The sequence below is a fragment of the Paraphaeosphaeria sporulosa genome, assembly GCF_001642045.1.
Source record: "Paraphaeosphaeria sporulosa strain AP3s5-JAC2a unplaced genomic scaffold CC84scaffold_6, whole genome shotgun sequence".
Taxonomy (NCBI): Eukaryota; Fungi; Ascomycota; class Dothideomycetes; order Pleosporales; family Didymosphaeriaceae; genus Paraphaeosphaeria; species Paraphaeosphaeria sporulosa.
In genome coordinates, this window is record NW_017253365.1 from 1,425,278 (window position 1) to 1,441,435 (window position 16,158).

The 16,158-nt window shown below is 53.7% G+C and overlaps 5 protein-coding genes across 5 annotated transcripts; 4 read left to right on the forward strand and 1 right to left on the reverse strand.

Annotated features, from left to right (window-relative positions):
* Positions 1-2,576: 2,576 nt before the first annotated feature.
* On the forward strand, positions 2,577-3,872 carry CC84DRAFT_1092766 (CoA-transferase family III; the record flags this gene model as incomplete). Its single annotated transcript, XM_018174481.1, has 3 exons — positions 2,577-2,640; positions 2,697-3,354; positions 3,401-3,872. The coding sequence occupies 3 exons, from the start codon at positions 2,577-2,579 to the stop codon at positions 3,870-3,872; spliced, it is 1,194 nt and encodes a 397-aa protein (XP_018035203.1).
* On the reverse strand, positions 3,504-4,844 carry CC84DRAFT_1196865 (ribosomal protein L27). The gene is made up of 2 exons (XM_018181490.1): positions 4,591-4,844; positions 3,504-4,529 (listed from the first exon to the last, which is right to left on the reverse strand). Exons 1-2 carry the CDS (start codon positions 4,817-4,819, stop codon positions 3,946-3,948), a joined length of 813 nt encoding a protein of 270 aa, XP_018035204.1. The 5' UTR covers positions 4,820-4,844; the 3' UTR covers positions 3,504-3,945.
* Positions 4,845-7,874: 3,030 nt separating this feature from the next.
* On the forward strand, positions 7,875-9,203 carry CC84DRAFT_1218257 (uncharacterized protein; the record flags this gene model as incomplete). The annotated part of the gene is made up of 5 exons (XM_018182979.1): positions 7,875-8,060; positions 8,112-8,168; positions 8,330-8,706; positions 8,761-8,828; positions 8,902-9,203. 5 exons carry the CDS (start codon positions 7,875-7,877, stop codon positions 9,201-9,203), a joined length of 990 nt encoding a protein of 329 aa, XP_018035205.1.
* A 438-nt stretch (positions 9,204-9,641) lies between these two features.
* Positions 9,642-12,826, forward strand: CC84DRAFT_1165218 (vacuolar ATP synthase catalytic subunit A). Its single transcript, XM_018178667.1, has 10 exons — positions 9,642-9,936; positions 9,998-10,034; positions 10,096-10,117; positions 10,164-10,212; positions 10,264-10,348; positions 10,396-11,019; positions 11,164-11,319; positions 11,419-11,436; positions 11,591-12,360; positions 12,412-12,826. The coding sequence occupies exons 1-10, from the start codon at positions 9,682-9,684 to the stop codon at positions 12,466-12,468; spliced, it is 2,073 nt and encodes a 690-aa protein (XP_018035206.1). The 5' UTR covers positions 9,642-9,681; the 3' UTR covers positions 12,469-12,826.
* A 28-nt stretch (positions 12,827-12,854) lies between these two features.
* On the forward strand, positions 12,855-15,621 carry CC84DRAFT_1165219 (uncharacterized protein). The gene is made up of 6 exons (XM_018178668.1): positions 12,855-13,016; positions 13,092-13,161; positions 13,241-13,335; positions 13,402-14,146; positions 14,200-15,106; positions 15,157-15,621. The coding sequence occupies exons 1-6, from the start codon at positions 12,997-12,999 to the stop codon at positions 15,408-15,410; spliced, it is 2,091 nt and encodes a 696-aa protein (XP_018035207.1). The 5' UTR covers positions 12,855-12,996; the 3' UTR covers positions 15,411-15,621.
* Positions 15,622-16,158: the final 537 nt, after the last annotated feature.

The window sequence follows — 16,158 nt, forward strand, 5'->3', positions numbered from 1 at the left end:
ACCTTTCTCCACCACAAACTTTATTAGTCACTCGCTGTACACAAAATGCTCTTTTACAACTTTCCAACTCACGATAGCTCTTGTATTTCCAGTACTAAGATATCTGCAGCGCCGCCTCCGTCGAGTTCTCTCCAGCTGTTTTCTTTTGCCGCCGAATATCCTCAAACTTGTATACACATTGCATCACGCCTGCCTTCGGGTCCACGATGCACATGAACTGTGTCTGGTCGAAGATCATTGATGCTGCCATTGTAGACTGCCCGTCTGGCGGCAGGCTGAGCCATTTGCGCGGACGCTTCATGCTCGGCGCCTCAACCTTGGTGTCTGCATTCCAACGATGATTAAGTTGGAAAAGCCAGATAGACCATCTGCACCTTAGATAGCCCCTTAGTTCGTACTTGCGCATGGAATTGCAGGCGGCTTTCTCCTCTTCTGTGCACAGCCTCATGGTTTGGCTTTGGCGCCTACTTGATCAAAGTGGATACGATGGTCTTCTTGCAACGCCTTTGTACAGCCGTTTTGGTCTTCGACAATCGAGACGTGGGTGGACTTTGAGGCTGCTTTGAATTTGGTGCCTTATCCGTTTCATGCGGCTTTGAGTTTAGCACTAGGTCAGCTATCTGAGCACCGGGGTTTCCGTCCGAGTATTGTTCTAGTCGAAGCTGCTGTTTACTGAGGTCATCGGAGTTACCGACAGTAATGGACATCTCGCTCTCGAAAATGTTGACGGACACATACTTCTTTCAGAGAACAACTGTGCGTGAATCGTTGCAGAACACGAGATAGGCACGTGTTGTAGGTATGGTGGAAAAGGCGTGTGTGATTTCTTCGACGGTGTCTCCAGGATGCTGGTGTAGAGTCAATGTCTTGTCCCGGTCAGTTGAGTCATTCTTCGATGGGTTTTGCTTCGATACAGCAGACTCGGATTGAGGTAACAGACATCGGCGCAGATGTGAGCCGATAAGAGGGCGCCGACCAAGGAGAATGCGAAGCAAGTGGCCGATGAAGTTTTTGCAAGCCTTGGCCTTGGATTCGCCGATGATAAGTACGGCTGTGCAAGGAAAGCCTCGATCCTTTTCTAACGCCAGTGAGAATGCCAGTCAACCCTACATAGGATACTGCTCGTGCAATTTTTTCTCCTTGGGGCGATTCCTTGTACTCGTACTGCACAACAAGACTTTTGAGCTCTGATCCGGAGATGTCTGTCGTGCGGAAGTGCATCATCGTCTGATCACTCGAGTGCGGCTCGCGTACGAGAATGCCGCCGCTGGTGCAGTGTGGGATCGCGTCGAAAAAGATGTTGAAGGCGATTAGAAGATACTTTGACAGACCTGACGCAGTCTAGATGCCGCATACTTCCTTGGATACCTCCTTGATGATCATGTAATAGAACAAGGCCCTGACCAATAGGTGTGCTGGTCTTCGCGGTATCCGTAGTCGAGCTAAGCCTTGATCCACCCAAGCAGGGAACGCTAGCAATTGAGGCTTAGAAGCCGTTACAACATGATCATATCGGCGCTCCAGTAGCAAAGGGAGGTCGATGGAGAACACAAGGTACAATCGCCCGGTAGTGGACAATGTCCGGTGCGCCGGCTACCTGCCGCTTGTGTTTGAGCCGCCCGTCGCGTTGCCTTGCATCTTGTTTCTCAGCATGGGTGGTCTTACTTGGTCTGGGGTTCTCAGATTGATGCATTGTACTGGCCATTGTAGCTGGAATCTTGGTTGAGATGTCCTGTCCTTGTCAAGATTTCGAAGCAAGGCCTTTCAAAGATTTGAGGCAGGATTTAAGCAGCGTGTGCAGTGTGACCAAACACCGGAACCTCTATTACAACCCTGATCAGCCATTGTAGAACCTGAATTCCTCTTTTAACATCATTCGTCAACCCTTGAAAGTAAGGGCCAGTGAAATTACTAGTGAGGGCTGCTAGTGTGCATTCAGAGTAGTCAGAGGTTCCACATGACTTCGCTTGTATTGACATGGTAGGCATGATTTGTAACAATGGCACATCTACAATACCTTCGCACATCGGTTCGGACTGTAGTGTTGTTTCTTCTCATGGTAGGTAATTTGCTGCAAATCAGTACCTTGCACCAATAGGGGCCTGCAATTAATATTTTCGGAGGTAAGGCGTAGGACTTACACTGGAGAGTTCCGAACCGACATCCCTCTATCCTGTAGAGGGCTGTCAATCGCTAGATGTAATGTATTGGTAAACATGGTCTGGACGATATCTCGTGAGAGGTGCCAACATGTTGAATGGAGCACATAGACGTGAGTGGAAACACATTGAGTAGCAATCATTTCAGGAAATACGTACCAAAAGCATGAGATGAGTCGTTGCGTGTTGGTGTTGGTGGGAAGGGTTTGGCTGACTAAGGCGCTTCCTTCCCCGGATTCCCCACCTCGAAGGCCTCGGTCCATCAGGAGCTTACCGGGAATTGCTTAACCGTCCTTCGCGCCGCTTCTACCATGTCGACGTCGACCTTGTATATAGCTTCAATGTACCCCGTTGCACCGATTCACGCTCTATTCCACCTACATCCAAGCTAGCATTCCCTAGTGAACAGCAGAGACCATGGCAGACCAACCACCACCGCTCACAGGTATCCGCGTGCTTGAGTTCGCCGGCTTGGCACCAGGTACAGAGCATGGCCCTTTCATACCGCCCCAAAACTCGCTGATACGAAGATTGTAGGCCCCTTCGCAGGCATGCTCCTCGCCGACTACGGCGCTACCGTCCTCCGCCTCGACCGTCCCTCCCCCACACCTCATCCCACCTCCGACCAACTCACGCGCCGCAAGACCTCCATCGCCGTAAACCTCAAGTCGCCCTCCGCAATCGCCCTCGTCAAGAAACTCCTTACAAACGTCGACGTCGTGATTGACCCCTTCCGGCCTGGTGTCCTAGAGAAACTCGGACTGTCTCCCCAAGATGTCATGCTCAAAATCAACCCACGGCTTATCGTGGGCAGGATGACAGGCTTCCGGAGAGATGGGAAGTACAGCATGATGGCTGGGCACGACATCAACTATATTGCTGTGAGCGGGGTGTTGAGCTTGTTCGGGAGGAAGGGGGAGAAGCCGTATCCGCCTGGGAATGTAGTTGGCGATTTTGCGGGGGGAGGCGCGATGTGCTTTCTAGGGATTTTATTGGCACTACTGGCGAGGGAGAGGAGTGGCAATGGTCAGGTGGTCGAGGCGAACATGGTGGATGGGAGCGCTGTGCTGGCGACGATGCCGCGGTTGGGACTCAAGACGGAGGTATGGAGGAGGGAACGAGGAACTAATATGCTGGATGGCGGGGCACCATATTACGACACGTACGAGACCAAAGATGGGAAGTACATGGCTGTGTGAGTCTGGCCTTGGTATTGTCCATTTCGACACTAATTAATTTAGTGGTGCGATCGAACCGCAGTTTTACGCTGCGCTGCTCCAGGGTCTTGGTCTCCAGCCGTCCGACTTGCCAGGCGATCGCGACAACAGGGCGGACTGGGCGAAGCTTAAAGAGTTCTTCACTGGGGTTTTCAAGAAGAAGACGCGCTCAGAGTGGGAAGCGATCTTTGACGGCACCGACGCGTGCTGCACGCCGGTCATTACAAACGCAGAGCTGGAAGCGCAAGGCTTCGACCAGAGACCCGCAGTTACACTCAGATCAACGCCTGGTTATGCTATACAAGAAGGAGCTTCAGGTCGAGCGGCAGCAGTGGGGCAAGGCGTAGGTATCGAGGGCAGCGGTTGGGACGAGAAGGGTCTGGTGCCCGGAGCTGGCGGCGAAGAGACACTCAGGCGATGGCTGGGCTGGGCGAAGGGTCGGCAATACGACATGGAAAGTGGAGGACTCGTCCTGAAGGACTCGGCAAAACTGTAGAACTGTAATTGGAACGGCATGCTCAGCCATTGTCGTTTGTACAAATATTGATACACCCAGAGTATACACATGCCTACGGACCCCGCCTCTTTCTCGCCTTGGGCTTTGCAGACTTCTTGCCTGCATTGCGCAACTTCTTGGCCTCCTCGTTACGCTTCTTACGTGCCTGCGACTTGCGCCATGCCGCCCATCGGTCTCCCGGTACGAACTCTTTGACCTGCACGTTGGCCCTCTCAGCAACCCGCCCGATGTCGTAGTTCGCGTGGCGGTACGCATAACCCTTGCCCACGGTCAATGTCGTCGGGGTGCGCGCCGTGGCGGTGACGCTCGTCTCGCTGCCGGTCGCATCGCCCACCTGCAGATCGGCAACTACAGTCTGTCCCTCCTTCTCCGCCGGCTGCGAATCCTTCTGGACTGCTACGAAGCCAAGCCTTCTCCGTCGAGCGGCGTTCTGTGGGTAGGGAAGTTTGTCCGTCTTCTCGAGCGCAACGCCAATGTACTGGCGCTTCGGGTGCAGCGACGGGTCCTTGTAGTAGCGCACGTAGCCCGACTCGGTGGCGAAGATGCAGTGGTCGCGTCCGAACTTGCAGTTCTCGCCCGGGAACCAGGCCGTGCCGCGCTGGCGGAAGATGATGTTCCCTGGTATCACGTATTCACCTGCAAGCCGTCCGTTAGCCCTCGACCCTGTCCAGAATGCCATTGTGTTTCCAAATCGTACCTCCAGCCTTCTTCGCGCCCAAGCGCTTTCCCGGTCCATCTTTTGCGCCGTTGGCCCGTCCTTGGGCCTGATGCGTAGCATGTCGTACAAAGGAGAGGGTAGGTGCCGGGGCATGGCCAAGGGCAGCGGAGCCATTGGCGTGGCGGAGGACGTCGAGGACGCGCGAAGACGGGATCAGAGGCGACTTTGCGGCGGCGCGGACGGGCGCAAATATCCGAGGGAGCAGCATGGCTGCTGTGATGGGTGTCGTCGGCTGGTGTAGCTTCCCTCGAGAATTGTAAAGATGCTCGCGCCAAGACATGCATTTTGGGACTAGCGTGGCTCCATCCGTGGTGCCTTCCTCCGCCCTGGGACAAACATCACCCAGGCCTCCTGCGCGAAAGTAAGCCTACCCTGGCGATATGCGAGGTACACGGCGTTCATTAAATGGCATGGAATGGGTTCGCGCATGCACTCTTCACTGCGATCGAACGCAACAGCTTGCGCACGGAAGCCACTGGGCATTCGCTTGCCGATGGGTATGTATTCCAAATCACTGCCAACAGGCCCCATGAACGCCTAAACGCCTCTTCAACCCAGCATAAGCGCCAGACAATGCCAAAATCACTAAGAGCTAGAATAATGATGGGATGCGAACATCAGCCGTCGCTGTGTGCTGACCACCTTGTCAAGCATGGCGTCCATGGAGACTGTGATACCAGACACATCGTAGATCCAAGGACCGTAGCCGCGCCCGGCAACCTGGTGATTAATCCCAAGGCCGCTCCAGTATTATAGGATGAATAACTCCAAATCCATCCTTCTGGTGTACTTTTGAGGTCCCGAACAGGGGTAAGCATTTGCTATATGCGTGAGTGGCTGTACTTTGCGATTCGCTCGTTATCCCGGAAATCGTCTCGGAAGGGAAGATGTGCTTGATCAGGAGCGGCCGGTCGATTTGGAAAACATTTCTAGCTTCATTTGTCGATAAGCCTCGAAAACTGCTTCCCTTCGAGCTACTTCGTCATCGGTGAGGGTACGTGGTCCTGGACTTCGACTAGGAATGGAAGACGTCCAGGAAGCAATTGTTGATGCTTGATCAGGTGACAAGTAGGGATGTGAGGGCAGTGTGGATCGCGTCGGGGCTGAACCGCGAGAAGATACAGAACCAGCTGATGAGAGCAGATCCGAACAACCAGAAGTCATGGTCAGATTTCGTAGAGGCGCAGTGCTGGGCAGACGAGGAGTTCAGCAGCAAGCGAAACTGTGCGGATGCCCACGACTATATTTGAAGCCTACGTCCCATGTCTCTCGACGTTACGAAGCGATTACTGTTTTCGAGAACACACCAAGATAGCCTCTCCGATTTCATATCGCGCGTGTCGGATTCGCGACTGCTCGAACATAATTTCTCCTCAGTTCAAACAATGAGAATCCCACATATGCAGGGATGGCCAATGAGACACAGGGTCACCAGGGCCATGAGGCCAAGCAATGATTCATCTGACAAATCCCGGGTTAAACAAATGCAACTCATCCCACCCCAGTGTGAAACGCGGCGGCGGATTTGCGCCTTGCGGTAAGTATTTCAAATAGTAGATTTCGGCAAACCGCGCTAACGCACCCCGGCCAGCAGTAGCTTCGACGTCAACGCCCCATATCGCATGCTCGTCAGGCGATGTGAACAGTCTTAGTTGCGAAACAATACCGCGCGGTAATTTATTTCAGGGAGACCCCGGAAATCATGTAGTAGATGGCAGGCTCATCGTCACCAAGTTTATCGTCATGACAGACATATCGGCTAATCATACCGAATGATCCTACGAGATGCTCGTACGAAATATGACTACAATAATCCACATACCGCTCCTTGAGAAAAAAACAAAACCGGAATAACCTTGAAGCCATCTGATTCCGAGCGGGCAAATACGTTCCAAGTCTTCCCCATGTCTCAGTTCGATACCAAGGCCGTCCTCGCATACCCTCGCATCACAACACCTCGACACATGCAGCGGCTTGCGGAAGAGGCTGATCTGCCCGTTTATCGTGTGCTGTCCACGCTCGCAATACGCGAAACATTGTGCCCTTTTTTCTTGTCAAGGATGATATTTGGAATCAATGGCTGACTATTCTGGTTGCTTGCAGGGCAAGGAACAATAAAAGACAGCGCAGCGGTTACAAGAGTTCATTTTGGAGTTCATTGACGCGACTCGTGTTGACGAGGAAGAGTGCTGGACAAGGATAGATGAGCATGTGTCGCTTCTAGCTTATAATATTTTGAACTGCCAGTTCTTCTTTGCCGGAGGGCTCCTAAACTCTTAAGGACCCCCAAAGTGGATGGACGAAATTGCGAAGTGCAAAGCGTACATACATATGGCTGTGGTTCCTCTCACAATGTGTAACAATAGAAACTGGTCGTTAAAAGATTTTCGGCATAGACTATCATTCTTATATTCCTGTAACCGTATGGTACAGTGAGTGCCTACAGGATCAAGTGTGCTGCAGAAGACAGTTATTCTCGGGTCAGCCTCTGTGTTCGGAAGTGATCGAGCCTTTACCACCGCTTTTCATAACGATTGGAAATTCCGATTGACCGAACCCGGATGATGGCACATACGCTGAGGTACGTAATTACTCAAATTCACAACGTTCGATGACTAGACATATTTGACACGACTAGGCGAGGACATCTGGAACCATGCGCGTCCGCCATCTCATGTGCATCATCATGGGTGCACGGGACGGAGCAACGGAAATTTTGTTCTTTCTGGACGACATCGGTCCTTATACTCACGGGGACGCTCGTGACATCCGTGTGATTGCCCCACTAGACAGCCACGGTTGTCACGCTTGGCTCACCACTCAGACTTGCAGCATTATGCCAATACGATCCACCGATTCAGAACTTGGGCATGCAAATAGCCTGGAAATCGTTTCCACTGATTCTAACGTGGATCATCGAACATACTAGAAGCTTCACATGCTGTGTATCATAATTCGACCTCAATCGAATGCATGACTCAGTCTACAGTTGCGGGTGCACTCCAGAATAGTTCATCGGCGCATGATACCAGAGTGTCTTGTTCCTGCCGCATCTGGGCCATTACTTCCCCACATCCTGAACGCCGCCTAGGTGACAACCGGCTCCACCGGTTCTGAGCTCGTTATGGCCGACACCACAACCAGTATACTACAACAAAGAAAGGCGGCATGTACACAGAGGAATTCGGCGTCGCAAGTTGCGAAGAGTACTGGCTGTTCTTTCTCTCATTACGATTTCGATTCATATACCTGTGCCGTCGAATATGCACGAGAATCCGAGTTGGCTTATTGTATCCCAGAAAGCGGCCGCAGAAATAGGATACGAAGCGTTGATTCCGGCGGTCGTGCTGACAGCTCTCGCTCTTATCACAGTGGCATTGCGATGGTATTCAAGGGCGAAGCTTTCGGGCACCTATGGCGTCGAGGATGTGGTTGTTACGCTTGCTCTAGTATACTAACGTGTAAAGCTTGTTCACATCCACCACCGCTAACAACGTCAGGTCTTCTCGATAGCCTTCACGGGAATCGTGGGTGGAGGTGCGTTGCCAGCTTTCCAGGTATTCAGAATTACGCAACACATCGCTCACACTGCGTCTCTAGAGTTCGAGATCGATCTCCAAAGTAAGAGCGACGAAGTCAAAGCCTCGCTGCTTAGCACCATGATGAAAGCATGTCAGCCTTTGCTTGTTCTCGATTTATTCCACTTACGCCCAATCAGATCATGTTTGCCGGGTCCATCTTCTACCACACGGCCGTAAATCTAGTCCGCTTCTCTATCCTCTTCCAATACCACCGGCTCTTCCAGCACCTGCCGCCCTTCCGGCTCTGCATATACGTTATTGGCGTCGCTACACTGGGCGCAATGGCATGGGGCGTCTTCGGCGTCGTATTCCTCTGCAGTCCCGTACGGAAGTACTGGCATGGTGGCGTGCCAGGAAAGTGCATGGATGCGCAGGACCACTTCTGGAGCTGCTCATTGATGGGGATCGTGTTGGAGTGCATCCTTTGGGTCATGCCTATGCCAGTATTGGGTAGGCTAAGGTTGCAGTCACGGCAAAATGGGGGACTCTTGGTGCCGTTTGGATTGGGCCTCTTGTGAGTGTGCCGTCCATGTAATGTGTTTGGGGTGAATTGGCTGACGCAGGGCAGTGTTTGCATCGTTTCGGTACTTCGTATCGTCCATGTGCACGGCGCCGCTGAGAAGGGGAACGTGAGCAGTAAGTTTGCGCCTCGACTCCAGAGTCGACTTGCACCACACTTCATGCAAGTTCTCCACTTACAGTCCAACAGAATCGGGAAGCTATGCCGCCATATGGTCAACGGCGGAGATCAACGTTGCCATCATCTGCTCGTCTCTCATTGTCATGAAGCCTCTCCTTGCACGGGCCGTCTCTGGTATGGGCACAGAAACAAAGGTCTCGGCGCAGCAAGATGGTAGCGCCATTCGCAGAGTGATGAGCATCGCGACATGGGAGGAGTCGTTCGCTAGTACAGAGGACCCGGGAGAGGCACGGTATGAGGCTTGCATATGGACGGATAGCAGTGACAGTGCCATCGAGGGCCGGGTGGGTCCAGTGAAGGGCGGCGTGTGACTGGGTTGCTGATATGTGATCTTGTAGTGGCTGGGTCCGCGATGCACATGGCCCTTCGAGGTCGTTTTTGTCCACATTCTCGTAGAGTCGGGGGAAAACGCTTTTGCTACAGCTACTGTTTTCGCATGTCGGCAATCGGGACTATCCCTATCATAAGACCCTCATTAGCAGTGCCGTCTGAAGAGGATTGGGTGGTGCGCTCAAGTGCATGTGCCCTTGCGTGGACGTGAATGGCAACTATACCGTACAGTATCACTCATATAGCACCTCAAGTCGCTTCCGGACGAGCTCTTAGACGCCCGACTCGCCAAATCCTCAGCGCACATCAGTCTTCACGTTCCCACGAGAGGTTGCGACAAGCTTGAGCGTGGCGCAGAAACTGCCCCGTGCGCTTTGGTGGAGCTCCAGCCGGCGTCATTCTGCTGCACTTGGCCTGCACCTCGCCCGTCGAGCTTCCTCGCCTACCCACCGCCGTTGCATGCTTGGTTTACGGCCACGTCTCCGACCCCGACCTTCACTGCTAGATCTTGTGCGCAAGACGAACTCTCAAGAACAGCTGCCACTCCGCCCCAGCACCTCCCACGAGACAGGCACCCACCCCAAGCTCGTTCCGCTTCCCACGAGCCCGGTGCTCCTGCCGCAGGACAACGAAGCCGACGACGTCGAGACCCCACCACCGCATTCGCCTGTCGACGTAGCGAAGGCAGACGATCGGACCCACAAGATGCCTCCCGTAAGTGATTGGCGTGGAGGGGCTGCGCGATGGGCACTGGCTGACGACGGCGGGGGTGTAGAAACAGCAGAAGAAGACCGACGATGACGAGCAGGCGGGTACGTGGCGACCAATCCTATGTCTTGACTGTTGAGCCACAATGCTAATTATCTCATGCAGGAACCGTCTACTCCATCTCTGGGTACGTCCCTGCAGCGCCTCCGCGCACATGGTACTGATGTCTGTAGACCCGTCATCGTGGCCGCGAACATGATTGGATGTGCTATGTACGAGCTCGTAGGTTGCATCCCAGCTCAGGGAATATTCAGACATTGATGCTGTATGCAGGTCCGCGTAGGTCACGACAGCCTCGTTGGTGAGGTCATTCGGATCGAGGCCGACAAAGCCACCGTTCAGGTCTACGAGGAGACTGGTATGTGCTGGATCCTTGAGCCAGAACAGCGACTGACCGCAACGCAGCTGGTGTAACGGTCGGCGACCCCGTCGTGAGGACCGGCAAGCCCCTCTCCGTCGAGCTCGGCCCGGGCCTCATGGAGACCATCTACGACGGTATCCAGCGTCCGCTCAAGAGCATTGCCGATGCCGCGAACAGCATCTACATTCCCCGTGGTATCGACATCCCCGCTCTCGACCGCACCAAGAAGTGGGACTTCACTCCCGGCAAATACAAAGTCGGCGACCACATCACCGGTGGTGATGTTTTTGGTACAGTTGTTGAGAACAGCTTGCTCAACGACCACAAGATTATGCTGCCTCCCCGCGCCAAGGGAACCATTACCCGTCTCTCAGACAAGGGCAGCTACACCGTGGACGAGAAGATCCTCGAGCTTGAATTTAACGGCGTCAAGACCGAATACAGCATGATGCACCAGTGGCCCGTCCGTGTGCCGCGCCCCAGTTCCGAAAAGCTTTCGTCCGACCAGCCTCTCATTGTCGGCCAGCGTGTGCTCGACGCCCTATTCCCCAGTGTCCAGGGTGGTACTGTGTGCATTCCCGGTGCTTTCGGATGTGGCAAGACTGTCATTAGTCAATCTCTATCCAAGTTCTCCAACTCCGACATCATTGTCTACGTTGGTTGCGGAGGTAAGTTGTGTCAGCTGCACAGTTCTAGGATCAAAGTCTGAGTGTGACCGACCTGCGTATTGCCTACCCTAGTGTAACTCTTGGTACTCAGACTTTGGACCTGGCGCCGCATCGTTTCCTTGTGCGCGAGACTGACGTTAACAGAGCGCGGAAACGAGATGGCTGAGGTGCTGATGGATTTTCCTGAGCTAACCATCGAGGTCAACGGCAAGAAAGAGCCTATCATGAAGCGTACTACCCTCATCGCCAACACTTCCAATATGCCTGTGGCCGCTCGTGAAGCGTCCATCTACACTGGTAGTACGTACCACCCCGATGCGAAGGTGTTATGTCTCAGGCATATATACCTCATAACTTACCCTGTCTGAATTTATACTGACTTTGAACGCGCGCTTATAGTTACTGTCGCCGAATACTGTAAGTAAGCACGGGGTACAAGGTGGTTGTTTGTGCTATCGCCAAAAGTCTGAGACTCTTAGACTTTGGTGTCAAGCTGAAGCTATACCACCTATCTTCGACCCGATTCCCCACATATAAGAGCACTTCACTGACTTTGTACCCCAACCTTTAGTCAGAGACCAAGGAAAGGACGTTGCTATGATGGCTGACTCATCTTCGCGATGGGCTGAGGCTCTTCGTGAAATTTCGGGCCGTCTCGGAGAAATGCCTGCTGACCAAGGTTTCCCTGCCTACTTGGGTGCCAAGCTGGCTTCTTTCTACGAGCGTGCTGGTCGCGTCACTTCGCTCGGTAGCCCTGAGCGCCACGGCAGTGTCAGTATCGTCGGTGCCGTCAGCCCTCCGGGTGGCGATTTCTCGGATCCCGTCACTACGAGTACGCTCAATATTGTACAAGTCTTCTGGGGTCTCGACAAGAAGCTCGCTCAGAGAAAACATTTCCCCTCGGTCAACACTGGTCTCAGTTACAGCAAGTACACGACGCCGCTCGACAAATACTACGCGAAGAACAACCCAGACTTCCCGCGTCTGCGCGACCGCATCAAGGAGCTTTTGACGACCTCGGAGGATCTCGACCAGGTCGTGCAACTTGTTGGTAAATCTGCGCTGGGTGACGGAGACAAGATCACTCTGGACGTTGCGACATTGCTCAAGGAAGACTTCCTCCAGCAGAACGGATACTCGGACTACGACCAGTTCTGCCCGCTGTGGAAGACTGAATGGATGATGAAGAACATGATGGCATTCCACGACGAGGCACAGAAGGCGGTTTCACAGGGCCATGCTTGGGCCAAGATCCGCGAGAGCACATCAGACGTGCAGAGCGAGCTGCGCAGCATGAAGTTCGAGGTGCCCAGCGAAGGCGAGGAGAAGATCACGAAGAAGGTACGTTGCGCAAGCATTTACGTCTCGTTTGACTCGCTAACTGTGCTCTAGTACGAGGATCTGCTGCAGCGGATGACGGAGAAGTTCGCGTCGGTTGCAGATGAGTAAGGGTTTGTGTATTGCATAGCGTATTTTCTGGAACGGTGGATATAGATTGAGCTCTGTACATGAACAAATGTTGATGCCTATTTCGGCTGACGACGCTCGCACATGAACGGCCCTTGTGACGTACAAGGGGGCGTCCAGTGCTGTTCTTACGCCTGCGTCTTTGAATTCTCGCATGCCTCGCGATTGACGTGACAACGCTGTGAAAGTCGCACAAAAAGTACATGTATGTGAAGCTTGCTCAAGGCGTGCAACCTGTGGAGGTGGAGCCCCGGGCCGCAAACCAGCCAGTGAACGTGCAGACGGTGGAGAGTGACGACGGGGTCGCTGCGCCACAGTGGCGCCGCCGCGTATCCTTGTCTGGCACTGGCAGCTACGACACACTCGACACGCAAAGCGCGGGCGTGTGCACCCTTAATCACCAAACCACCCCGAGTCCTCCCACGCTGCCATATAAAGCTCAGCGCGCTCGCAGAGTCCCCGCTGCCCACTCGTATTTCGAGGCTTCACCACGAACAACACGTCGCCGGCATGTCGGTCAACCCAACTGCGTACGTTCCCCCCATGGTGGAGCTTGAGTAGACCCCCAGGACATCCAGGACCTGCAGCTAACCAGTGCTTCGCAGCATCAACGTCAACGACCCGACTCTGATTACGCTTGTGAACAAGCTTCAGGATGTCTTCACCACCGTAGGGGTACGTCGCACCTCCAAGGTCCCCCCAGCGCAACCCCGCCGCCGCGATAACGAGCGCGCCAAGCTGATGCCTGTCGCAGGTCCAAAACCCCATAGATTTGCCCCAGATTGCCGTCGTAGGATCGCAGTCGAGCGGAAAGAGTTCGGTGCTGGAGAACATTGTCGGTCGTGACTTGTGAGTTGCAGGACATCCAGCGCACTAGGCTGCACAAGTTGGGCAGCATGCTGATCGCGGCCACAGTCTTCCTCGGGGAACCGGTATCGTCACGCGAAGACCGCTCATTCTACAGCTCATCAATCGCCAATCGTCGAAACAGGCAAATGGCGTCAAGGAAGAGATCAAGACGTCGGATGCAGAATCCAACGTGGACGAGTGGGGCGAGTTCCTCCACATCCCTGGTCAGAAGTTCCACGACTTCAACAAGATACGAGACGAGATTGTGCGCGAGACCGAGTCCAAGACGGGTCGCAATGCTGGTATCTCTCCCGCGCCCATCAACCTGAGGATATACTCGCCAAACGTTCTCACGCTCACGCTCGTCGATTTACCGGGTCTCACAAAGGTGCCCGTTGGTGACCAGCCGCGCGATATTGAGCGCCAGATCCGCGAAATGGTGTTGAAGCAGATCAGCAAGCCCAACGCCATTATACTTGCTGTCACGGCAGCGAACACGGATTTGGCCAATTCGGACGGTCTGAAGCTGGCGCGAGAAGTGGACCCTGAGGGTCAGCGAACAATCGGTGTGCTCACAAAGGTCGACTTGATGGATGAAGGAACCGACGTCGTGGACATCTTGGCTGGGCGCATCATTCCCCTGCGGTTGGGCTACGTACCTGTCGTAAACCGAGGGCAAAGGGATATCGAAAATAAAAAGGCGATTTCATCTGCCCTGGAGCACGAGCGGCAGTTCTTCGAGAACCACAGGGCGTACAAGAACAAGGCCGCCTACTGCGGTACACCGTATCTGGCGCGCAAGCTCAACTTGGTAGGCATCTGAATGGCTATCTGACACCACGAGACAAAGCTAACCAAGACCAGATCCTCATGATGCACATTAAGCAAACACTCCCCGATATCAAAGCGCGTATCTCCTCCTCTCTCCAGAAATATTCCGCCGAACTCGCGTCACTGGGCGATTCGCTACTGGGGAACAACTCGAACATCGTCCTGAACATGATCACGGAGTTCAGCAACGAGTACCGCGGCGTTCTCGATGGCAACAACCAAGAGCTATCAGCGTCCGAGCTTTCCGGTGGCGCTCGTATCTCCTTCGTCTACCACGAACTGTACGCCAACGGTGTGAAAGCTGTGGATCCTTTCGACCAGGTCAAGGATGTTGATATCCGCACTGTGCTCTACAACTCGTCCGGTTCTTCACCTGCGCTTTTCGTTGGCACTACCGCTTTTGAGCTTATCGTGAAGCAGCAGATCAAGCGTTTGGAAGATCCCTCGTTGAAGTGTGTCAGCCTGGTCTACGATGAATTGATCCGCATCCTCGGCCAGCTTCTTAACAAGCCAACCTTCAGGCGGTACCCAGGCCTCAAGGAGAAGCTTCATCAGGTTGTCGTCATGTTCTTTAAGAAGGCCATGGATCCCACAAACAAGCTCGTCAGGGATCTCGTCGCCATGGAGTCGTGCTACATCAACACTGGTCACCCAGACTTCATCAATGGATCTCGCGCGATGGCAATCATACACGAGCGACATAACGCAAGCAAGCCTCAACAGGTCGACCCTAAGACAGGGAAGCCTTTGCCTCCGGCAGTGCCGCCGCGGGCGTCAAGCCCAAGCTTGGGCCTAGATGGTGGCGAAGGTGGTGGTTTCTTCGGCAGCTTCTTCGCTAGCAAGAACAAGAAGAAGATGGCAGCTATGGAGCCACCGCCATCAACGCTCAAGGCGAGCGGTACGCTGAGCGAGAAGGAAGTGCAGGAGGTCGAGGTTATCAGTACGTTCTCCGCGCGTTTTATTCTAAACCCATCTACTAACATGTGACAGAACTTCTCATTACCTCGTACTTCAACATCGTCCGCCGCACCATGATCGACATGGTGCCCAAAGCCATCATGCTTAACCTCGTTTCGTGGACAAAAGAGGAGATGCAGCGCGAGCTGCTCGAGAACATGTACAAGACGGAGGAGCTCGATGATTTGCTGAAGGAGTCTGAGTACACTGTTAGGCGGCGCAAGGAGTGCCAGCAGATGGTGGAGTCGTTGGGCAAGGCAAGCGAGATCGTTAACCAGGTGCAATAGAGGTACGCAGATTCGGAAGTGTCTGCACCTGGAATGCGTAATGCTTAAGTCGGCTTTGTGGAGAGTGAGCATATACAGCAGCTGTGTGGTGTCGTTTGGTGGTTTGGGACCAATGGGGGATGGGTCGTCGTGTGCGTACTGCGTGCAGAGCATAGATGGATAAGACGAGCGGTTCGGCAGGCATGCTGAGATAGATATACCAATTCTTGTCATTTATGCATGTCATGCTTCCTGGACTGGTAATTCGCGGGACGTTACTATGACCATGTACTATATCGCTTCGTGTCTGGTGGGTTGGAGAAAAAACCATATGCTGGACTCGACGCATGAGCATTCGAAATACGTTGACCGCAGCGTCACTGGGAGAACCTAGGGCAAGCGTCTGCAGCGTATGTTCTCAAAGACTGTATACATACTGCAGGTTCCTGTAGCGGTACACATTCTTAAGACTTCGCCACTTGAACGGGTATTGTGGAATATATTCCGCCCGCATAACATGCCCAACAACGGCTGCAAGCTTCAACCTCCACAGGCTCCGGCTTTCGCGAATAGCGTGCGCAAAGGCAGGCGAAATTACAGTGCAGCGACCCAAAGCGCGATGATATCAAGAACACGTCTGTCAATTGAAATGTACCGATCCTATGACACCGCCCGCGCAACCGATAAAATGCGCGGCCAGCTCTAATGGAGCGGTTATCGTCCCTCTCCGCATTGCTGAATCGCAACCGCCCAATGTATAGACTCTAGT

Bases quoted from the DNA above. Each gene is read 5' to 3' on its own strand.
- CC84DRAFT_1165219 (XM_018178668.1), top strand. From the start codon at position 12,997: ATGTCGGTCAACCCAACTGC. The intron at 14,147-14,199 runs GTAGGCATCTGA...AACCAAGACCAG, and splicing joins TGGCGCGCAAGCTCAACTTG to ATCCTCATGATGCACATTAA. The intron at 15,107-15,156 runs GTACGTTCTCCG...AACATGTGACAG, and splicing joins GCAGGAGGTCGAGGTTATCA to AACTTCTCATTACCTCGTAC.
- CC84DRAFT_1165218 (XM_018178667.1), top strand. From the start codon at position 9,682: ATGCTTGGTTTACGGCCACGTCTCCGACCCCGACCTTCACTGCTAGAT. The intron at 10,213-10,263 runs GTAGGTTGCATC...TGCTGTATGCAG, and splicing joins GATGTGCTATGTACGAGCTC to GTCCGCGTAGGTCACGACAG. The intron at 10,349-10,395 runs GTATGTGCTGGA...ACCGCAACGCAG, and splicing joins TCAGGTCTACGAGGAGACTG to CTGGTGTAACGGTCGGCGAC.
- CC84DRAFT_1196865 (XM_018181490.1), bottom strand. From the start codon at position 4,819: ATGCTGCTCCCTCGGATATTTGCGCCCGTCCGCGCCGCCGCAAAGTCG. The intron at 4,530-4,590 runs GTACGATTTGGA...GACGGCTTGCAG, and splicing joins GGGCGCGAAGAAGGCTGGAG to GTGAATACGTGATACCAGGG.